At 40.8% G+C, this 24062-nt stretch overlaps 1 protein-coding gene across 2 annotated transcripts; it reads left to right on the top strand.

Moving 5' to 3' along the window:
* The first annotated feature begins 2383 nt into the window (after window positions 1–2383).
* LOC134549559 (solute carrier organic anion transporter family member 1C1-like) lies at window positions 2384–23767 on the top strand. 2 transcript variants are annotated; one of them, XM_063395217.1, is made up of 15 exons: window positions 2384–2671; window positions 6527–6672; window positions 7862–8003; window positions 8107–8239; window positions 9094–9224; window positions 9429–9575; window positions 11136–11234; window positions 12773–13009; window positions 14150–14314; window positions 15612–15807; window positions 18325–18490; window positions 19292–19473; window positions 20720–20784; window positions 21974–22091; window positions 22852–23767. In XM_063395217.1, exons 2-15 carry the CDS (start codon window positions 6562–6564, stop codon window positions 23072–23074), a joined length of 2115 nt encoding a protein of 704 aa, XP_063251287.1. In that variant the 5' UTR covers window positions 2384–2671; window positions 6527–6561; the 3' UTR covers window positions 23075–23767. The 2 variants fall into 2 exon arrangements, with proteins under 2 accessions (XP_063251287.1, XP_063251286.1); XM_063395216.1 differs by lacking the exon at window positions 2384–2671 and adding an exon at window positions 4272–4551.
* Window positions 23768–24062: the final 295 nt, after the last annotated feature.

Here is a 24062-nt window from a genome sequence, read left to right as displayed (position 1 = left end):
TTAAAAAATTCTTAATGCATAGTTTTATCAAAAACCAAAACTGTACTCTTTTTTTTTTTTTTTTTTTTTTTTTTTTAGCAGCCTTTTTTGGAACTGCAAAGGGAAGTACTGATCTGAAGATAATTTAGGAAGTGTTTTCCTTGAAGCTTCCCACATCCATCTCTTTTTAAATGAAAGCACAAAGTTTTAAGTTTTCTTTAATGACTGTTGAAACACCGTTTAGTAGAAAAACAGCTCTAGGTTGCATAAGAAATAATAATCTTGCATACAAAAGTACTTTAAGATTTTTTCATATTTCAAAAAAAAGTGAAGGTAAGTTTATAATATCCAAATGTACAAACAAATTGATATTGGGATGTTCCTTTTATGTTTCCCACCTAGGACATAATGAAAACTTTTTGAGAATTATTTAATAAGGTGTTATTATTGTACTTTTGAATAGAAGAGCTGGCTAGCACTTAAACATCTACCATTTCATAAGCCATAGCTGTTTAGGCCCATCATAATGCTCACAAGAGTTCTTCCTGTGACTTTAGTCAAATTTATTTCCTTTGGGTTGTCTTCCACTATAGACTTGTTTACTTTCTTTTGATACAAACCTTCTGTGGCAAAAAAAGGGCTGTGATTTTTAGAAGTTAAATTTCCCCATCAGTTCATTAGGTTTGTGCTTAATTCAGCCTGCACATAAGGCACTTGCAAAAGGTGATTTCCAATGGCATGCACTGAAGTGGGCATCCCTTTTCCAAAGGTTGTCAGAGGCAGTTAAACCTTTTCTTTTCAGCTTTGAAAGCATCCCCACTTTGGGATGTTCAAATCTTGTGATGTTTTGTTTGTAAGATTAGGGTGCATCTAAACAATAATTCCTTTATTCAGGTTAAAGCATTGTTCCACCATGTGCTAGAGATTCAGGTGGGAAGTCTTGCATTAATTCTGACAAAAAAATTTCAGATATCCTTTTCTTTTTCAGAAGCCTAATTAATTCAAGCACAAATTATATCTAAATGCAAAGACACAGTATGATAAGAAGTATTATGTGTTGGAATAAATTTTAATGTCTATTTCTCCAAGGTTAAATAGCATTGTTTCCATATAAGCATATAATACCTGTCTTACAGTTTGAAAAGATCATAACACTTCTCATCTACTGCTATTATTATTTGAGGTTTTTACACAAGAGTGCTCTATAGGGTCCCATCCTTGGGGAGGAAATTCCCTTACTGCAGAGTTAGATGGCATCAATTTTGCATGATGCCCGTGAAGATTAAATTAAGTTTTACAGCAGAAAATTCTCATGGAAGAGCACTTTGAAATTATTTTTGCCATTTGTATCTTTGTCTTTTGTGAGTTTTCTGTGGGATTTAAAGAGGCTGGAGTTAATAAAATAAGATCAAATGATTGCTTGGCTTAGCAACCCCAAATCCTCTGTGCACTTTTCCAGAGGTGAAAAATTGGTGTCAAGAAACAGACTGAACAACTTATGTACAAATCTAAGAACTCTTTTCATATTGAAGCAGAGGATTAAGTGGTTCTTATCTCCTCCTTTTGCACGTGCTGTCCTTCAGAGTTTCAGCAGGAGTCGGGTACAATCTGTCAGAATTCACGCTCCTCCTCCCTCTGCCACAGAGGAAACTCCTGATGTGACTTGCAGACTGAGCTGCCTGGGCCATGCCCCTGCAGCCCCCTCAGCCCATCCCGGGGCTGCCAGCCTGGCCCTTGGGGCTGTGCTGCTCCAGGCTGGGGCTGTGTTTGGCAGGAAAGCTCAACCAGTGCAGCTGAGCGTCACTAAAGCGGTGACAAGCGCGTCCCCCTCGCGCGGAGCTTTCTCCACCGATGAACTCCATCCTCTCTCCAGAGTGGGAGCTGCATCTGCTTCACCTCAGCGTGGCAGGAGGCCAGGGCTGAAGGTTCTGCAGTTTCTGAAGTGACTGGCACAGAGAATAACCTCTTGGAGGAAGGGGATGGCTGAGCTCTCCCCGGGTGTCCTTGCATGTCCCCAGAGCATCCTGCAGCCTTTTCGCTGCGGTTCGTCGCACACGGGTGCTGCTGTGCAGCCAGGCAGGCACATCCCACCAGGGACACCACGTCCTGCTTTGGGAATGAGGAAAGTGGTGCTGCACAGCCAGGCTTGGGAGGAGGCAGCTCCTGGGGCTGTTTGCAGGGGGCTCTTGCACCCACCTGGGCACTGCCAGCCCTGCTCACACAGGAGCAGCAACAACAAATGCAATGTACAACAAATGTCACTTCCTCGTGGCTGACCTGCTCTCCTGTTTTTGAGTTTCTGTGCTACCATGGGCCTTGCAGAACAGGTTCCCAGTGCAGCAAGTTGTCAGGCTGGTGGCTGACACAACAGCCCACGGTGTGGCTTGTGGGGAGGCTCTGGTGTGTGCTCTGTGCCAGTGGATCTGGCAGATGTGCCTGTCCTCTCCAGGACTGCCCTTCCATTGCAGAGCCCTTCTCCTCACCTGCCAGCAGCTGCTGTATCACAGCTGACTTGGCATGATGGCAAACGCTGTCACAGGCACTGTTGCTCAGGTTGGAAAAGCTGCAGAAGACTGGTTTTTATGGGAGTGCTGAAGTCTTTTACAGTGGGATTCATCTGACTTTTTTTTTTTGTCAAAACCTTGGCTGTCTAGCCTTCCACAGCTGGAGTTCATTCCATTTCCTACCTAAAGTAAGTATCTAGAATAGATCAAAGAACACATGTCTTGGGAAATGCTTCTTTTTCCTCCTCTGACTATAAGGCAAACCTGATTGAGTGGCTCATCTGGACGTGCCTGCCCTGGATCCATGTGGTGCTGCCTTGTGAGTGGATATTTCCATCTGTATTCAAGGATCACCAGAAGTGTCATGTCCTCTGTAGATAAACTTCTGTGTATTTAACTTTAAAATACATTTCTTGTGGGTGTCTCATCTTGGGAACAGGGTTTAAGAGCCTGCTCTCCTGACAGACAATGGGCTTGCTGGGGCCTTTCCAACAGACTTAACTTTTTCCACCTCATTGCAGACTGTCAGCAAGAATAAATAGGGAACCCATTGCTAATATTCATAATTTTTTTTCCTGCTAACTTTGCAATTTTGTAACAGTTAAAAGCAGTCCAAATACAGGTTTCAGGATGTGTAAATTTGACATTGCCAGATGATGCAAAATCTGCTTCATTCTAATGACATTCTGGTTAATTAATCTAAGCTTTTAAAAGATTTTTAAAAATTCAAGTAATTAAGGCATTAAGAACTAGGTCAAGATAACTGTTCTTCACCTGAGTAAAAGTATGCAAATGAGAATAAATTTATCTGAAGAATAGATTTGATGGATTTCCCATATTCTGAACTCTTTTAAGGGAAAGTGAGTTTCAACATTGTTCCCTTGCTTTAAAACTAAATTAATTAAACAAGAGCTCAGCATTTAAATAACAATGCAGGAACATTGCATTAAAATGATCATAGAAAATAACGCTTTGTTCTGTTGCAAATATTCTTATGAAATGATAGAAATAGGCTGTGTTTTGATTTGTTCACTGAGAGCAAATATAGGGCATATAGTCTATGGTTAAACAGAATATAGTGTATGCTGGTAAAACAGAAAAACTGAAACTTTAAATTAAGACCCATAACTAATCAATAAATATATAATGATCACAGTAAAATGTGTAAAATTCTATCAAGCAAAATCCAATAACAAGTGAAAACGTGGCAGATAAAATGATTGCTAACCTGCAAGTTTCAGGTGAGAATGAGAGCTTGCATATTTATGTACTTAGCAAGTTTATGATTTCTTTTAGCTTTCATAATGTTTTTTTAGTTCTGACTAAATGTTATCATTCCATATATTTAATTAATTTAGTCTTTTAGCAAACCCCTTAATGCATTTTTATACAAAAGAAGATAATCAAGGCTTTCCATGCATTGGGGCTGTGACACAGAGGGCTCGTACCAAAACTGGCAGCTCTCCATGAGCCACTCATGCCCTTTCAGGAGCTCGGGCATCCCTTGGTATCTCTGCTGAGCCTCCTCCAAGGCACCAAAAAGTGAAAGCTGGACCTACAGCAGGAGGCTGTAGGTGCTTGGAAAAGCTGAGCCTGCACTCTCAGGGCTCTTGTTCCTGAGCTGAGCCCACTCCATGGTGGTTGGGTGGATGGTAGGGAGTCCTAGATGTGCTTAATGCAGCTCCAATGTTTAGACATTGGGGGGAAAAAAAAAGGAGAGGAAAAAAAAAAAAAAAGAAAAAAAAAGAGGGGGAAAAAAAAAAAAAAGAAAAGAAAGAGTGAAGGAAACAAGTTGTTCCACCCAGGAGAGGCTGGCACCACTGGCAGGTAGGCTGCCAAAGCAGTGACAGCAGCACGGACCTGCCTTCCTCTGCACGGCTTTTGTATCGGCGGTTGTGGGAAAGTTTTGCAATCACCATAAGAAGGAAATCCAAGGTTTAAAAAAACATGTGGTGAGGTGCTCCACTTTTTGGAGCAGGCAGTGCTTTGGCTGTGACGTTGCACTGGCTCCAAGCCTGGGAGCCCTTGGGCACGGGAAGGAAACAGCCTGACACTGCTGTGACACAAAGTAAGTGCTCTCTCTGCCTCTCGCTGTCTCTCCACACCCTCCCTCCCTGCTTCTTGCCATTTGTTAATTGGTTTGTTTAGTTGTGAGCTGCCAGTGCAGCCTCTCTGCACATCCCATTTTCACTAAACTTGAAAGACTTTGTGTAAAGCACAAAGTTCAGTTCTGCAAATTTAATTTTTTTTTTTTTCAAAGGATGAGCACTGTCGGGAGCAGGGTATTTTATCCCTCCATAGAAAAACTCTCCATTATTCCTAATTAATAAATCTTTTTTTTCTTTTTTTCTTGCTTCATTTAATTTTCAATACCACTGTTGTCAATGATTCACTGGTTTGCCAAAGTTCAGATTCTCATAGAGTGGTTATGGAAAATGTGATTGCTTGATTAGGTATAAGAGAAATATTTCTACAGTGTAACATTTTCTGTGAGTTTCAGGCAGACTATTAGTCTGGCGCCATAAATAAAATTCTATATTTAAAATTAAATATATTGAAGAGAAAACCATGACACTGATTTAGATACTGTTTATTTAACAGAGTCAGATGTTTCACAAAGTTAATAATCAGCAAAATACAAATCAGTAAAGAATGTATTTTCTTTAGAGAACTCTGTCTTCCAGTTCCTCTCCTGTAAAGATTGGGGTAAATCTGACTCACTATATCTTAATTACCTATAGATTACTTTTAATTTGTTTTTAGGAGCTGCTGAAGATGGTCTAAGGAAGGTTAGATCCCTTTACAAATTTCATATATGCCTTAGTCTGAAATATACATTTTCTTTTCATAGTCCCTCCTACTGGAGTAGGATTTGGAACTAAAATCTACCAAATTCAAGTTAGAGTGCTTATGAGGCTTTATATCTCTTTATGAGACATTAGTGCCTGTTTTTAGTGCCTGTTTTCAGTCATGAGGAGTAACCTTTAGGGGATTGTTGGGTTTCTAAGGGTGTTGTCCTTTCTGACAGAGGTGGGCATTTCTCAGGGAATCCAGGTAATCCTGGGCCCAGAGTCTTGGGGAGAAAATGTTACAGGCCAATTTCTTGGCACATATTCCTCTATACTCCTTTAATTTATGTGCAAATGTATATTGGAGCTAACTAGTACATTTTGGTACCAGTTTTCTAACAGACAAATTTGGCAATAGTATTTTTTTTTTTTTTACTTATTATCTTGGTATCAGCTGCTTTCCTCTGATCAGCCTAATATATACCAGCCAACATATTTAAGATGACTCCTTAAATCACCTTTTAAACTAAAATGTTTATCAATCTTGTTAAAATATCTACATTTATCATCTGTCCTGCAGGGAGCTTGTGAAGGCTTGGGAACTTACAGATAGTCACTATTTGTTTCTTTCAATCAGTGCTCTCTTTCCCCTTTTCCCCATCTTTACCTACCATACTGCTTATGGTATTTTCTATATTTCTCCCTATTTTCTCCTCTGTCATCATTTGTGGTCTGATTCTACAAACATTTATCCAATAAATAATGTTACTTATTCAAATGCTGACAGAATGGTAGTGTTCACTGAGAAAATCCTCAGAAATACAATAGCAGAATCTTACTGGACCACCCCAAAGGTCCATTTATTCTGCAACAGTAATCAAAAATGGATATCTCAGAAAGAATTGGCTCAAGTGGAATGAAGATGTTTTTCTGACAAAGTGTCCTAACCTCCAGCTGCCTGGGGACTTTCCTTTTCCACAAAGATTTCTAAAAATCTTCATTGAGTTACCATCTATCTTTTCCATCTATCCAAGAAAGTCCTGGAGCCCTTTAGAAATCAAGATGTCAAAAATCAGGTGCAGTAGTCCTTAATTAGTTACAGCAGTTTGAATATTCTTTAATGTCCTTCCTGAGAAAGGATGTCAATGTGCAGATATCTCCAGCAGTGTCTCACCACTGAGTATGTCTGAAAAACATTGGAACATGCAATTCTTATGCCAAAAATTGTCAAAGACAGCAATATTTTTCAAACAGGAAGACCTGCATATCAGACCTGGAGAAGGAAAACCATGGACAGACCAATCACTACGGGCCAGCTCAAAGAAAAATCACTGTTCCAGGACAGTGATGGCAGTGCAGTTCCTGCCAAGACTGTGTGCCACAATTGTTCAAAGCTAAAGGTAGGGAAGAGCCCTCCCCACACATTTTCTCTGGAACACTGAATTGCCATTTGAAGTCCTATCAAAACTCAGTTAGTTTTGTATGGCACTGTTTGATATTATATGCATTGGGAAAAATGATTTGGGCTGCATCCACAGGGGGATGGAAGGGATTTGGGAGCAGGGGAGGGAGGGGGTTCTGCCTTTCTGCCCTGCTCTGCTGAGACTCCACCTGCAGAGCTGCCTCCAGCCCTGGGATCCCAGCACAGGAAGGACAGGGAGCTGCTGGAGCCAGTCCAGAGCAGGGACACCAAGGGGATCAGAGGGATGGAGCAGCTCTGCTGGGAAGAATGGCTGAAGGAATTGGGACTGGAGAAGAGAAGGCTCAGGGGTGACCTCATTGTGGCCTCCAAGTACCTGAAGGAGCCAACAAGAAAGAGGAAGAGAGAATATTGACAAGGGCCTGGAGTGACAGGACAAGGGGGAATGGCTTCAAACTGACAGAGAGTAGGTTTAGTTGGATATTAGGAAGAAATTCTTTGTTATGAGGGTGGTGAGGCCCTGGCATGGGTTGTCCAGAGGAGCTGTGGCTGCCCCATCCCTGGAAGTGTCCAAGCTCAGCTTGGATGGGGCTCTGAGCTACCATTGCTGTAGTGGAAGGTGTCCCTGCCCATGGCAGGGGAAGGGACAAGATGATCTTTTTGGTCTCTTCCAACCCAAACCATTCTGATTCTATGGTTGTAATTCCAAGCACACAGAAGTCAATAAATGTGCCCAGAAGTTAAAAAAATGGGGTCATATTTTACTAACAATTCCTTTAGAGATGTGCTATAGTCACTGTGGTAGTTGCAGATATAGCTTTTTATTAGTGGTTTTTAGAACAGGAGGAGAAGTATTAAGATTTACTGTGATATAAATACCAGAAATTATGCTTCAAGTTTTTCCTAAGGAAAGAAACAGCTGAACCAATATGTACTAGAAAGTCAGAAGGTGCATACCATCAATGTCAACTTTCTTTTTCTTTGAAGTAGCAGAGTTTTTGGAGGCCACCCTGAAAAAGAAAATAAATTTTTTTTAAGGATAACAATAGGAAGATTCTCCTCACAGGGAATTACAATATGATTTTTGTGTTTCCTGAGTGAGTTGCTGAGGCATCCAGCCGTAGAGCAAAAATTGTTACTTTGCAAACTCAATTATCTTCTCTTTTCAGATATTTCTTGGAGCTCTAGCTTTTTCCTTTTTTGCCAAAGGATTTTCTGGGAGCTACATGAAGAGCATGTCCAGTCAAATCGAAAGGAGATTTGAAATCTCATCATCCATTGTTGGCATTATCGATGGCAGCTTTGAGATAGGTACATGTCCTTCCTTTGAAAGTGGCTAAGTGCTTCTTGGCACGCTTTGACTGCCAAAATAAATCTATATTTTTTGTGCTGGCTCTCTGTCCTGTTGATGCAGGCAACTTAATGGTGATGGTGTTGGTGAGCTACCTCGGACCAAGAGTTCATCGGCCAAAAATAATTGGTGTTGGGTGTCTCATCATGTCCGTGGGAGCTTTTTTGTCAGGGATGCCTCAGTTCCTCATGGGACGGTAAATATGGAGAGTTTTCACATTATGCACCAATTGATCATATGAAGTGTTTTTTAAAGCATGCACCTGAGCCAAAAGTTTGAGGTGGTAGTTTCTTCCAGCTGTTCCAACAGGAAAATGGGTGGATTTTTTAATATTGACTTTCTGGTTTCCTCTCTGAAAGTTTACCTCTAGCTACAAGTAAGCAGGAGAGAAACCTCAGACTTCTACAAAAGTTACATAACTAAGGATAAAGTGGGTTGAATTTTTCACTTGAGATGGACACACACACACACACACACACATATTTAAACTGTGTTCCCTTTTTTATATTTAACTGAACTTTAATTATTACTTGATGGAAAAGGTTTCTTTCTCCATGGTGGCTACTCATGACAAGCTCTTTAAAATGCTGAATTTTAATCTAAACTTGGGGAGAATTAAATATCTAAATACCCTACTCACAATTAAGCTATCACACATAATTGTCAGACACAGGTCATACCTTTCCAATCCTTTGGCATCCTTGCATCTGCCATAAAGGTAGAGAAAGGAGTGCCATCATGGAAAAACATCAGCCCTGTTGTATGTAGACAGATGTGGATGAACTCTTCCCCTGTCCTGCAGTGTAAAGAACGATCTCTGGAGGCAGATTTGTTGCTCTTTAGCTCAGGAAAATACTGGGGCTAGAATCATCAGAGCATTTGAAAATGGTATGAAGGTACCTATTTTTTTTTAAGCCAAGCACTGGAAATGGGCCTCCCCTCCACTTTGTGTGTGTGAAGCAGGAATGAACACATGTGAACACAAGGCTCAGACACCCTTCCTGCAGAGGCCTTCATGTGTCAGTTGTATTTCACACAGTTGTTTTCCAGTTACAATTATGAGAGGATAACTGTTAGTGTGGACAACTCCTCCACGAGTGTGTCAGCTTGCTCCCCAGCGAAGTCTGAGAGCTCTCCAGTCACAGATGCTACAGAAACACCCAGCACAGTGATAAATGCTGGTAAGACAAAGCCCTGGTGCTGCATTCCCTTCTTCTGCTTGTCCTCTTTTTTTAAGAGAAAGCAGTAAAACCCCTGCTAGAAACCATGATATTTATAAACCCACCCTAAAACGATTATTAAACCCCATATTTTATGTTATTTTACTGTTGCTGTAAAGCAATATCAGAATTGTTCACATAAATATAAATGTTTATGGCCTGCAGGATGTGAGAAAACAACAAATTCCTATCTGTGGCTCTTTGTGTTGGTGGGGAACCTTCTACGTGGAATTGGGGAAGCACCAATTATGCCACTGGGAGTTTCATATATTGATGACTTCTCTAAAGAAGAAAACTCAGCATTTTACATAGGTAATGTACAAATGAGCAATTTTTATGCTAGACATTTTGTGCTTCAATTTTCTACAATCAAGCAAGTACTCAACAAAAAAAATTATCTTGATAGTTTTGAGTTGTACAGAGACCAAAACACCCCAAACAGTGCAAAAGAGGTCTCATATCTATTTTCTAGGGATAACTCCAGGATGGTCTTTTTGCTTTCCCCAAGGACCTTCTGTGATGAAGAGAAGCATAATCAAATACTTGTTTCCCCAAAGTACAAAATCATATCTGGCATATCATCTTCAGTGAACCAAATTTTTCCTAATCACTATTTCACATATAAGGGAATGATCCTTAATGTGAGGATCTGTAATGTAGTCACAATTAATTACAGTAATGTGAACTTGTTTCAGGAGCTCTTACCTGACTTTTTGAATTTCACATGCAGCACGCTTCTACTTGAAAGCTTTTTAGTCTCTGCTGAAGGAAAAAACAACTTGCCAGGGTGTTGTAAAAAATCCTTTCTAATTGGGGTTTTGATCTTGTTTTGATGGCACATAACCTATTGCCCAAGACAGAGAGACTTACACCCAAGCTAATTAATTGGTTGGCAAACTAATTTAATAGCATGGGGTGTTTGTGTGGCTGAGGGAGTTCAAGAACTGTGGCCTGAAGTCAGTTTGGTGAAAATGAGCTGGTCAGAAAGATGGGAAGACAGTTTCAGGAAGAGCTCAGTATGTAATGTTACAGGGTAAGGCCATAGCCAATGTCCTTACTTGGGAATGAGGAAATCTATAGGTTGAATAAAATAGAAATATTGTGGAGTTAGCTGTCAAAAACAAGTATTCAACTCAGCAGCTATCCAAAATATTTGTAATCACCTCTGAGCTTCTGATTAAAGGTTTGGTTTTTTTTTTTTTAAGTTTAGCTGATTTTTTTTTCCTGTCAGAATCTAATCTAGGAGAGATTGAGACAGGTTGGGGACTACAGGGGAAGTAAGATCAAAAATATAAAGTAAACACAGAGAATAGCATGGATTCAGCCAGAATGAAAATTGATTCATGCAAAAGAAATAAAGTATTTAGTTTACAGCTTATTAAAATGTTACATTTTTACATTCAGAATAGCCATTTTCAGTCACTTATTCCAGTTTGGTGGACTGAACCACTTTGCAAAAAAAGTGAAAGTTGAAACAGTCTTTTCCTTAGAACAGAAATTTCTTGTCTTGGCTAACTTTAATTATTTTCTGTATCTTATCTGATCTACACCAGAGCTATGGTTAGGGCAGCTTTCACCTTCCCTTCCCCATTCCCTTCCCCATTCCCTTCCCCATTCCCTTCCCCCTTCCCTTCCCCCTTCCCTTCCCCCTTCCCTTCCCCCTTCCCCTTCCCCCTTCCCTTCCCCCTTCCCCTTCCCCCTTCCCCTTCCCCCTTCCCTTCCTTTCCCCCTTCCCTTCCTTTCCCCCTTCCCTTCCTTTCCCCCTTCCCTTCCTTTCCCCCTTCCCTTCCCTTCCCCATTCCCTTCCCCTCCAGAGAGGAAGGCTCTCCTGCCCATGCAGTGTTTCTTTGCTCAGTCTCCCCTCTCTCCCAGGCCTGGTGAGATCCTCGGGGATGTTTGGGCCCACGCTGGGTTTCCTGCTTGGCTCCTTCTGTGCCAGTCTCTGGGTTGACATCGGCGTCGTGGACATCGGTGAGGGGCCCTGGGGTGGCACCAGACGGTGCCGCGGTGTCGCGGTCTGCTCTGGCGGTGACGGTGCCATGGCCTTCCTGGCCAGGAGTGTCTTTAAAAGGACACCCCGTGTGACAGGGGCACAGGCATTGGGTGACAGCTCTTTTGTGAGGCTGCCCCAGCTGCAGAGCCACGCTCGCCCCCTCGGGTGACGCAGGAACAAAGCAGCGAGACGGGGTCTTCTCTTCTTCAAAAATCTCCTTTATTCCAGGAGACCCAAAGGGGAAGAACCAGAGAACTCAGGGGAGCAGGGATGGTGTAAAAACATCCATGGGGTGGGGTGTTACAGCTTGGCCAATGAGGAAAGGGATTGGGAAAGGACCAATCAGAGAGAGGATCCACAAAGAACCAATCAAAATCCAGGAACTGGGGAATTAACCAATAGCAAGCAGCTAATTAACATAACGTCGCAAAGGCTCATGGTTTTGACGCATTTGGGTCGCCATGGGCTTAGAGAAGTCTCTTGAGGAGACTTCCCAGGGGGGGATCAAACATCCTGAATCAGCCTAAAGGCTGCACGCTTTCCATGGGAGAGTGATGTCCTTTGTGGATGGTGTAAGGGCCACCACATCTCTGGGTAGGAATCTCCATGCCAAAAGCACCTTCCCAGTTCACTGCCCCAAAAAAGAGTTCTCTGGAGAGCTTTTCCTGCTCAGAAGCTGCTCAAAAATTGACATTTTAATGTGTTGTAGTGTGGTTGGAATAGCCCTTGAAAAAGACCCCAGCCCCCACTGCATCTCTTTTTATGCTTGCACACACACTTTGTTAGGCCCTTGCTGTGCAGCTGAGAACAAATGATTCAATAAAAGGCCATCCATGCTGAGGGAACAGTGAAAGGCTCATGGACGCTTTGAGCACTTAGCAAAAAGTACGTTCTCTTAAAAAGGATGCAGCAGAGATTGCATCAAAGCTCATTTTATTGTTCAAATCACTTAAAAATCTCTAATCCCAGGGAAAATTTGAGGAAGTTTGGGGAAAACTATAGAGTTTGGGGATGGAGAAGGAGGGGAGTCTGGGAAATTGAGAAAGGGAAGGGTTTTTTTGGGGGTAAAGGATCCTTTTGCTCATTCTTCCAGAGACTATTGGAGGATTCTGGCAAGGAAATCCCACCATGGGCCTAAATGGACACATGTATTTTTGACTGCATGGGGCTGATTCAATTCCAGGAGTGGGTGATTCACAACTTACCCAGAGGAGTGGGGCTGCCCCATCCCTGGAAGTGTCCAAGCCAGGTTGGATGGGGCTCTGAGCAGCCTGGGACAGTGGAAGGTGTCCCTGCCCATGGCAGGGGGGTTGGAGTGGGGTGATCCTAAAGGTCCCTTCCAACATAAACTATTCTATGATTCTATGATTTGCAACAAGCTGCATTTCAATTCTTCATAGAGAACATGGATCACCTCTCCTCTGTTTTTTAATGATATATGTGAGGATATACAGAAATGTATAATAATCTTTAATTATTGTTTTAACCTATTTTCCTGTCTTTCTGTATTTTATAGATGCCATCAGCATAAGTCCTAAGGACACCCGTTGGGTTGGTGCCTGGTGGCTTGGATTGCTTATCTGTGGAGCAGTCAACTTCATTGCTTCATTGCCTTTCTGGTTTTTGCCCTATTCCTTACCAAAAGAAGGAGACAATGAAAATCTGAAGATTAGTCACTTGCCTGTTCAAGGAGGTCACTGTAAAATAGAACCCCCAGCTCAGCCACAGTTAAAGTTCTCAGAGGCAGTAAAAGGTGAAAGATTATTGCCCAAATATTTGCATATGAATTCTGTCTCATGGATTCACTGTGAGCTGAGCATGGACTCGCACAACCTTCAGCAAAATGCACATTTCTGCAGTGCAAATTATAGACAAAATTGTCTTTATATTTGACAAAAAAAAATGTGCCATTATAATTAAATGCTAAGGGCGAGTTTCAGTCCTCTCCTGATGCCAGACAGCCAGAAAAAAATCTTGTGCTGTTTCTCTGAGCACCAGAGATGCTCAGTTTATAGTTGTGAGATGATGTATTACAGCTACAATCCTATGATTGTGAAAAGAGAGTGGGGAAAACATCTCATCCCTCAATAATGACCAATCCATGGAGGGCAGGCTGCTGTGTCACTGAGGCAAATGTTTGGGAAGGAACCTGGAGCTCATTATGACTCATTGGATGTTGGAGGGACTCCATGGATTTGTAACTCCTGTGTATGAACTCAGGGATGCTGAATGAATCTCATGCAGGCAATACCAGATCCACCCAGCCATTGCTTTCCTTTTGATACTTTTATTATTACACCCAAGGTTTTATTTGTGTATATGTTCACAGCTACAGCAGATGTGTTTTGTAACTCTCACCTTTTAGGTAGCTGTGCCAAGGGCCAGACTGCAGTCTAAATGCAGGTTCATTTTATTTTAAGGGATTTTAATATTCTAATCAAAGGTCCCAGAAATTATTCCAGCCTTTTTGGGGGCTTCTGTTCTCTAAACATCACCCTCATGTGACGTTCTCGTGTGGTTGGTGAGGGCTCCTGCTTTAGGAACCAAATTTTACACTTGGTACAGGGTCTTAACGCTCTGTACAGACATTGAGAAGTGTGTTGTGAGCCTGAGCACCCCCAGAGAGGAGCCCTGTGCCACACTCAAGGTCATCCAGGATCCCTGATCCCCAGCTCAGCACCCACTGTGCTGTTTGGCCCTGCTCCTCCTGTAGGGCACATGTTGGCAACGAGGAGAACTCTCACTTGAGCAAGCTTGTGTTGTGTTAGGCACGGAATTACAGCCTGCAACCCAGCCAGTAATTAAATCAAAGCTGATTTTACTCTCTAAAGGATGCCAAAACAACTCTTCTCTGTGTTTAGCAGGATGTACAGCATGTACCTCTCCATTGCAGATTTCTTGCCAGCACTCAGGAAGCTGTTTGGAAATCCAATTTTTGTGGTGTTCATCTTCCTCACTATTCTGCAGTACAATTCCCTAGTTGGGATAATAACCTATGAGACAAAGTTTATGGAGCAGCAATTTAATGTATCAGTGGCCAAAGCCATCTTTCTAATTGGTAGGTATATGAATTCTTTTCAAATTCCAGCCTCAAAAAGGAAGCTTTTATTAGTTATTTTGCCTTCTGTTTTAGCAGGAGCTTATGTGAACTTTTTTTTGTTGAAAAGAAAGCATGTAGTAGCATGTAATTTTCTTACTGTATTTTGAAAATGGAGGTTAATTTTAGTGTTAATTTTCCTTCTGCTCCTAATTCAGTGAGCTAGAGGATTATTAAAAGTGGAAAAGATTTTTTCATGGTGAGATTTGGGTTATGTGTCTGTTTTCATGACTAAAAACCACACATCAGCTGCAACTAAGTAAAAACTAACAGGAAAAAATTAAAATGTTTAATGAAATGTATGATTTTTTTCTTTTCAGAGTAATATATTGGTATAAATGTTCTTTCATTTTGATTATAAATCTAAATTTTATAAGCAACAAGAAACCAAATTATAAAAGTTTGAGTCACTTCATTAATTTCAAACTCTTTTTCTATCTACCAGTTCCTTCAAAAATAAGCACTTTCTGGTGTTCTACAAAAAAAGAATGCTGAAATTATATTAATTTTACAGTGATTGATATGGTCTCATAATCTGGAAGGAAAACCAGGCTATGTGAGGTCATTGCAGAGCTGATATTGCATTACTTTAATCTGGAGACATGAGGCCTTAGTCAGCTACAAGTGTGGGAAGAACTTTCTTTTTCCTGTCTTTTTTTTCTGAATGCTGAGAAAATTTTACACAAATTACCAAGAGAAGCCACCACCCATAAAACCAGAGAAAGGCAAACCCCTCCCAATAACACCTTGTAAATCCTCTCTGTTCTGCAATATATGTAAGAGCTGGTGTTTGTGAAATACTGAACAGATTAAATCTAATTGCAAATCATCTCATTATCCACTCTCAGATCAAAATGGAATCCAGTGCAGAGCCAGATGCAATTTCCTTTTATATTCTGTTTTGGGGACTTTTTTGTATCTTTCATAAAATTTTATGTTTTATTTTGTATGAAGTGCATATGAGCTAAGACATTATAATTCATTCCAGTTTCTAACAAGCACCTGTATAGGTTTTAATATATCTACATACAAACAATAATATAGTAAAAATGCAGCGAATATTGAGCAATTGAGCTTTCTAAAGTCATAATATGATTTGAAAAACAAAGTGGGGATGTGAAATTACTAGAAGGTAATATAAATCTTAGAACCTCAAAGAATCAGCCCAAAATAGCTATCTGATATTTTGAAAAGACTAGAACCGGATATTTATTCTGAAAGAGCAATCAGCATTTTTTTCTTCATCCTCCATTTGCAGGTGTGGTACTTTTACCCGTCACCATCCTGGGGATGTTCCTGGGAGGCTTCCTGATCAAGAAATTCAAGCTCCACATCACTGAAATGGCCAAGTTTGCCTGCCTCACCTTCACGGGGGCGTATTTGCTGAACCTGCTGTACTTCACGTGCAGCTGCGAGGTGCTGCAGGTGGCCGGGCTGACAGCGCCCTACTCTGGGTCTGTACCTGAGCTCTGGGGTGCTGGAATCACCTGTCTGTTAGAAATGAGACACTTGATATATTAATCAGCAATTTAATTTAATAATTAATTAATTAGCATGGCAGCGCGCTGGGTACAGTGGAAGGATTTTCCCTTCCGACTGCACACCCATTGCTGGAGTTGCTGGGATTTTATTTGCTATATTAATACATATTCATAAGCTTTCTCAGCTGTTTCCATTTCTAGTTTTAACGTCACAATTCAATACTTAACAGTCATAAATTCATAGTTTGCCCTGTATAATTCTATAGGCTATTGTGATCTATTTCAATATTTCAATATTCCAGGATGTACATCCAGTATATGTTTTTCCAGATGGTGGGGTCCAGCTTCCAGATGTGGGGGATCCCATTTCTATTTTCCAGGTCGATAAATATTCGATAATGATTTTAGTTTTCCTCTTCAGGAGCCACAAATCAGTGAGCTGAAGTCTTGTTTTCGTGTCCAGGATGTTTTCCCACCTTCTGTGAAAGGCTTGAGCCCCCTTCTTATTTCCTTCTTTTGTCTAAAAGCTTTTTTACAATCTAAAACTACAGTTAAAAATTCTTTAATACAAAGCAAGCTTCTAAAGTTTTAATTAAAAGACACTTATTACAGAATAGCTTGAGACTTATAATAGGTAATTTCAAGCAAAAGATTTATTCAAAAACTTCCTTCCATGCTTTCCTCAGTTGTTTATTAGAACTCATCTTTATAACTGTCCCATGGCCATGTTCTACAACTACAATTACACAGATTTTCTTCATTTCCCTGACACGAAACATAACTTTGTATTTCACATGTCCCAGCTGCTTCTTTGGGAGTGATGCATGGAAGAAAATCCTAGGTTTTGAGACAGAATTGTCAGTCTGAAGTCATGCCTAAAGCTGGGGAAAGGAAAAATATATACTAATTTTATTTTCCGAACTTTGTTTAAACTGGACATTCCTTTTTTCCTAAATACTCTATTTCTTTTTCCTAAATTCTCAGTTACTGACAATATACTTGTATATCTTGGCAAATTGCTAAAAAGATGGCATTTATTACAGGCAAATTAAATTTCTACGTTCTCTTTCAAAGCCTTAATTTAAAGCCAGCCTTTTTCTGTTTATGTAGGGAGTAGGATCTAAAAGAAGTGTTGGAAATGTCTTCCCCATTGGCACTCCAGAAGGGACCATCACTAGATCAGCAGTTTTGAGCCCACAGGGGGCATTGCCAGCCCCCTGTGGTTCCTGGAGTTGCCTCTGACCCATTTCTCATTTCTCTGGAGGGTGGAAAGTGGTCCTGGACTGGGTGCTGCAGACAGAGGCTCCCCATCCCTCACCAGGGCCATGGGTCCTGCTTCCTTGAGAGCCCTTTCCAGACTCTAGCAGTCTGCCACAATCGTCTGCTGTGTAAATTTAGCTTGCTCTGGTCCAAGTTTCAAGGGATTTTAAAGGATTAAACTGAATCCAGCAGGACTTGCTGCATTTTTAGACAGAAATTCAGCCCTGTGTTTTTTGAAACCGAGCTGATGCTCAGGGAAATGTTTAAGTTATCTTGGCAAACCTGATGTCCAGTTTAACTTTGAGCTTATTTTTTGTCATGAAAATATTCCAGGGGTTTGTGCAGTGGAGATACCCTGGCTGAGTACAACATCTGATACCTCAGAGTGAATTAAAAATAAGCATAAACAGCAAGAGAACATACATTGAAAGAGCATTTACAGCTTCTTCAGGAGAACTGAGTCTGGAGAATTTAGCTTGTTTTAGGGTTGTTCCTGGTTAAGTGACTCATTTAGTGTTTTACCTATTTAACAATTTATATTTTGAAGATAAGCAGCAGTCTAATGAGGGCTAAATCTCTCAGTTATCTTCCCTTTTAAGAGATTTGGGGGCAATGTAGCCCACTTAATGTGTGCTTTTGGCTGAGGGAAGGAAGAGGGCGGAAGAAAAGGCATTTTTTTTTTTAACATTTTTACCTTTGTGATTGACTTGACCTGTGCTCAGAGTGCCCTGAAACAGTGACCTGGATCCAGTGACAAAAATGTCAAGTTTTTGATCATCTTGCTGTTTTGGTTTTATGTGGTTTTACATCCCTACCTCTCTCACCTGGATGTGGTATGGAATCCTACTGCTGAGGAAAAATATGGGCTTCTCTTGGGCCAAGTCTCTGTGATAAGAGACTCTAGGTATGGTTTTCTTTTTCTTGGGGTGAGCTTTCAAATGCAAAAGTAAGACCAGATATTCCCACCCAGCCTTTTCATTTCCATTCCTTTTCAGTGACAATCCATAGAAATGCTAACACTTGATGAAAAATCCCAAGAGAACTTTGTTTTAGCTGAAATCACCTTAATGTCCATATGACAACTTCACAGTGCATTGGGTGGTAGCAGATATCTGTCCATTTTAATTACTGCACTTTCTCCATGTTTTTCCTGCCTACTCCCTAATATTTTTTTAAATTATTATAAAATTCCACTAAATAATTCCTTAATTCCTTTCTGTTGTTCTCCAGAATGAAGCCCCTTTCCTCCAGCAAGCACATCTACGTGGCCAGCTGCAATGCTGAGTGCAGCTGCAAGGTGGACCAGTGGGACCCTGTCTGTGGGGAAAATGGGATCACGTACATGACAGCCTGCTTTGCAGGGTGTAAATCATCCTCTGGCACAGGAAGGAATATGGTAAATATCCAGGCAGTAGATGACTCTGCAATAAGGCCAGGAGCAATGGTTTTAAGTTAAAAGAGGGTAGCTTTAGACTAGATATAGGGAATATCTATGTAGGGATATTTTTATCAGCAGCAAAGCCATTTCCTCAATTTCAAATAATCCTACCTGAGCACAGCTATTAAAAATACTGTGTTTGCAGAAGAGTGTGCAAATGCTTGTGTCTCCTGGCAGAAGCAGAATTGTCTTCATTGACAATACTGAAAAAAACAAGCAGAATTACCAGGCTTGTATTTATAACATCCCATCGATATTGTCTGGCTTCACTTCAGGAAAATTTGCCTTCAAACCCAAGTCTCCTGCTAACTTCAAAGCCCACTACCAATCCAGCCCCAGATGCTGTTTAAGCATATAATTATATCTGCATGATTGCATATTTGCAATCTTTTCTTGTTGTTGTTACTCACCTTCATGGGATATCTGAGCAGAATGGCTGGGTAGCAGTTCACATCTGATTTTGTTAGCTTTGACCCATTTTAAACACACACAGAGCACCTTCTGTTCTAGCAGAGGTATGGCTGAAACCAGAATTGCTTTGTGTCTCTGGAGCAGCCCAGAGAGGTTGGAGCATATCAATGACCTGGCCATCAGTTTGCAGAGTTGATTACAGAGTTCTTTTCAGCATCAACAACAGCCTGGCTGGTATGGGAGGGAAAAATCTAGCTGCTGAAATGTTTGGGGTTTTTTTTGGTTTTTTTTTTTTTTTGCTGCTGAATTATGAATCAATAAATTCTTCTTCTCATCTTATCTTTTCAGGTGTTTCACAATTGCAGCTGTGTGGAAGGACAAGGACTGGGGCTTGGCAATGCCTCTGCAGTTTTGGGACAATGCCAAAGAGAAAGCTGCACCAAAGCCTTTCCCTATTTTTTAGCATTACAGACTGCATGTGCCTTTATTTTAGCCTTAGGAGGCACTCCTACATACATGATTATGTTTAGGTGAAATACTTTACCTTACCTTGACTGTAAAGCTTGGGGAAAGAGAAACAGAAAATGATATCTGCTATTTTATTCCTGCTGTGAGTTATGGCACGTGGGTCAAATTGTGCCCCTGAGGATTTGCCTGTACTCTGAAATCCAGCTCTTTTCAGGGACAGAGCAAAATATCTGTCCAGAAATTTAATTCTAATTTAATGCTGAGTAGGTACTTTGGTGATGAAAGGGGGGACATTATGCTGATCCTGAATGCTGGCTTTCAATTCTAGTGATAGGGATGTTTTTACCAGAGCACTGGACTTGAAATAAGATGAAATACCAAGCCATAGCCAATGCTGTTCACATTATTCAGAGAAAAACAGGTACCTTTGTTAAGCCTTGTGGCCTCACAATGTCTCCTGTGTTGGGAGAAGTCTGATAGTCCCATATTTTTGGTCAGCTGAGAGGAACAGAATTATAGTGGGAATATTTTTTAAAAATTTTCATTCCTTCAGTTGGAAAGCAGCACCACCATTTTACATTCAGAAGAAAAGACAATGTTCTGTGCGTGCCATGTGGAAGTGTCCATATTTTCCTGCTGATGTGTGTGAATCACAATCACAGTGGTCAGTGCATGTGACTAAATAATTTGGCTAAGCTGCTGATTTCCTGCAGCATTTCTAAGCATAGTGCACACCTGGGTTAGGGACAGGGCTCACTTTGCTGGCCAGCTTTCAGAATATATGTATAATGAGAAGCCTTTGATGTTGATGCTGAAGAGACAACATCCTGGTGTATAAACTCCAGGCTGGGCTTCCTCCTGCCCCTGTGCCAGCTCAATCCTCCCCTCTGGCTTTTGTCAATCCTTCCAGCTCACCTGATGGACACAGGCTGCTTTCCACTGGTAGGAATGAGGTGTTTTCATAGCCAGGTCACTCACATTCACTGCCTCTCTGTAAAATGCTAAAGGCAGGGGTGGGTTCAATCTAACAAGGACTTCACAGCCTTGTTCTCCCTGGTCATCACTGCACAGTGCAGCCCCTCAAACAGCCAGGCATCTGCTTGGAGCTTAATTTATGGGCATGAACTGCCTTGTTTTGGTCGGTTCACTTTAATGTCCCTGTGCATTGTCTCCCAAAAGCATTTACAACCTGTTTTCCTTTGGTTCAAGAGGAGTTTCTGTAGATTCTTCCATTTATTGCAATGAGTATTCTTCTGCAGAAGGAGACTCTACATGTGAACTTTATCTTTGCTTTTGTTTTCCTTCCAGATCTGTTTCACCAGACCTGAAATCCTTCGCTGTTGGGATAGAAACTTTGGGTGGTAGAGTACTAGGTAAGATTTGATTTCTTTGTGGTTTTCAAGTGGGTAGCCAAAGAAGCCAAAAGAGGTAGACCAAAGTTACCATTACAATGCCCCTGCTCCAGAGAAAACAAAAGTTTTCCAAAATCTTTCTTTGTAAGGAGACTATATTTCAAAAGGTTTGGAGGAGCTTGCTACCTGTTTCCTGGTATGTATTTACATATTATGATTATCTCTTAATATTTTTCCTCTACACTGAAAATAAATTAGGCAAAGGAAGGAAATTTCATTTTATTTTTGAGTTTCTTTTATTTTTTAAATTGTGGACAACTGCCTGAGCTTGATCAGTCTGCATATCTTGAACAGCCATCCTCCCTTTTGCTGACCATTATTCACTTAAAGCTCACATGTACTTTGCCTATTATTTTGTTTCTTGAGTTTATCTGCATTAAACAATTATTTAAGTATTCAGACACATAGTCTGCCCTGCCCCAAGCAAACCTTGCCTCATCTTCCCTTGTTTGCTGATTTTGATATCTCTGCCTTGCAGACAAGCCCAAGCAGTCATTTGGATCTGTCTCCAAATATCCATATTTTAGCTGGACACTGCAGAGAATCAGTCTTCTACTTCTATAGGACAGTTAACTTCACAAAATTGCACACTTTTCCTCAAACAGCTTACTGATGATATTAAAATATTATTATCTGTCTAAAAGAAATTCTTTCAGTGCTACATAAATAGTACATCTATTACCCAGTTTCTGTGGAGGAAGTGCTTAATTTCATCCCTTTGCATTTCACTAAACACCCTTTAATGGCAAACTGTTGTGTAAGACCTCAATAGACACATCAATATACATAAATATTAATGTCATATAATGGCATGTAATTCCACACCAGGGATTGCAAAAAAAATGTTGGTTATATTATTTCTTTAAACAACAGAAGTTAAACTTCTAATAAAAATACCATTAAAGGGAATTGCTAACATTTCCCTTGCTGGATATTATTAAGATATAGTTGTCCATCGTTTTAACTCCCTTTAAGTACTTGCATAAATATTTTCACAAATCTTGTCCTCTCAAAGCTGGAACTGGATGTTTAATCCCATTCCATTCAGGCATAATTTAAAACCTGGAGATTCACTTCCTCATTTCTTTACATGACACTAAATGATGAGATCTCCATGTCTGAGACCATGAAATGAGAATTTTCTTTGCAGGAGGACTCCCAGCCCCTATTTATTTTGGTGCCTTGATAGACGAGACGTGCTTGAAATGGGGGACAAAAAGCTGTGGGGGGTCTGGATCCTGCCGAGTGTACGACACCAAAGAGTTCAGGTAATCCTCATTAGGGTTTGGGAATTGGGGCAGCAAGGACCAAGGGGGACTTTCCTCATGCCACCTGTCCATAGACTGATTGGGGTCTAAGAGCACCACAGCTCCTTGCTTTGGCTGGACCTTAATAGATAAACAAGTAAAATAATTTTTATTCAATCTGACATCTAAAATTGCAGGGCACTGCCTTAAATCATGAGTTCTTTTGTTGTAGCCTGCACTGAATAATTGAATGAGTGCACTGAGTAACTCTGTGACACTTGGGCTTCGTGGGATGCTGAAAAATTGTGGAGTACGTGGAGCTCTGCAGATTCTCTCCCTCATCCCTCATTTATTTGCTTCCCATCGTATGAGACATCTCACAAAATCCACTTGGACTTTGTAGGACACAAATGACTGGAGAACTGTGGCCAGGAGCACTGAGTGTGCCAGTGAGGAGCTGGGGAAGGACAGGGACAATAGGCAAAAAGCCCCAGCTGGTGCAGAGCCTCTTTTGTCAGCCCTAACACAGAGTCTGCTGAGTGGCAGCACTCTCCAGACATTCCTGCTGTAAGTCTAAGACCTGATCAGAGCCTGTCTGGGGCTAAATATCATGAGGTCATTTGCTTTCTGCCTTTTATTTCTTATTTTAAAACGTGAAGCAATACCTGGCTGAGAACAGATGGTTTCATCAAACTGCTCTTTATATCTTACTCGTTTCCATACGGAATTGGAAAGTTTTGTTAATATAAATGCATTTCCCCCCCCTTTTTTTTTTCCCCAGGAATGTCTATCTTGGCCTCATTGCAGGACTACGGGCAGGATGCTGTCTCTTGTACATAGTGCTCTCTGTTTTAATTATGAAACGCTTCAAACCAGATGGAAAAGAGAAGACAGATATTAAAAATGCAGAAAGATCAGCCAGCAAAGAACCAGATGCTGTCAACAAAAGAGACATTCTTCCTGGTTCAAGAACCTCAGAGGAGAGTGAGGAAACTTATATGTAAAAAAGAAACAAGGTCTTTTGTAACTTTGCTTATGCTTCAGTTTTTCTGAGCCCAAAAGGAGTCTAATTACTGGCTTCAACCACTGGTTTACATTTTGGGAGTTCAAAAAGTATCTTTGAACATTGGCTTTTTGTTTGCTTTACCCTATCTTCCTCCTTTTCTCATCTGAAACAACAATAAGTGGAAAAGGTATTCAAAATTTTGGGGAACTGTCCCTTCCTCTTGCTCTCAGCCCCTTTCTAGATCAAAAGTAGGACAAGCCAAAATTTTGCAAGTGTCATAAATTTGATTATGATTGAAAGATCAAGAGGAAGAGATCCACAATACATTTGACATTTTTTCACTGAGTTCATTTCAAGTCCTCTTGCTCTGTGTTTAGTCCTACAGCTCCACATGGCCAATCAGTTTCACTTGGGCTTCTCTGATGGCCTTTGCTGTGGGGTTTGTGACCTGAGCTCGTTTTTCCAGGCTTGGTCCCATGTGCCATGGCCAGGTGAGACCCCTGGGGCTGTCAGTGAGCACCCTCAGAACCCAAACTGCACTACAGCTCTGGGGTTTGGCTTGAAAGTGTTGAACAGTCAAAGTGGAAAGCAAATTAAGACAGCGGTGTATTATTTTGCAGCATTTTTCAGTAGTAGGTCTGAGAAATATTACTCTGAACTGATGCAATAAAGTGATAGGTGTTTAAGCTGCTTTGATTTTTTTTTTTTTTTAATTTTTTTTGTGTGTGTTTGTGTGGATGGAAGGGAGGGCATTTTTATCCTAAGGACCACTGTATTTGTACCACAGATATATATAAATTTCCTTCCTTGTTTAAGTAGGCGAAGTTTTTCCTTTAGTAAACCTTGAAATACAGGACTGAATACTTGAAAATCCACAGCTTTTTACAGGCAATCTTGTCCAGAGAAAAGCTTTATTAAAGGAAGCTTGCAACAGTTATTAAAAGGGGAAAGAAATCTCTAAAATATTATTAGTGTGATTTTTTGTT

This window comes from Prinia subflava, chromosome 4 (genome assembly GCF_021018805.1).
Source record: "Prinia subflava isolate CZ2003 ecotype Zambia chromosome 4, Cam_Psub_1.2, whole genome shotgun sequence".
In the NCBI taxonomy this organism is placed as follows: Eukaryota; Metazoa; Chordata; class Aves; order Passeriformes; family Cisticolidae; genus Prinia; species Prinia subflava.
The sequence above is the reverse complement of the archived record's forward strand: the minus strand, read 5'-3'. Positions and strand labels throughout refer to the sequence as shown.

What these genes read in the sequence shown, in the direction of transcription:
- LOC134549559 (XM_063395217.1), top strand. Translation starts at nt 6,562, where the DNA reads ATGGACAGACCAATCACTACGGGCCAGCTCAAAGAAAAATCACTGTTC. An exon ending in CAAAGCCATCTTTCTAATTG is followed by an intron (nt 14,315 to 15,611) that starts GTAGGTATATGA and finishes CTCCATTTGCAG; the next exon opens with GTGTGGTACTTTTACCCGTC. An exon ending in TACGACACCAAAGAGTTCAG is followed by an intron (nt 22,092 to 22,851) that starts GTAATCCTCATT and finishes TTTTTTCCCCAG; the next exon opens with GAATGTCTATCTTGGCCTCA.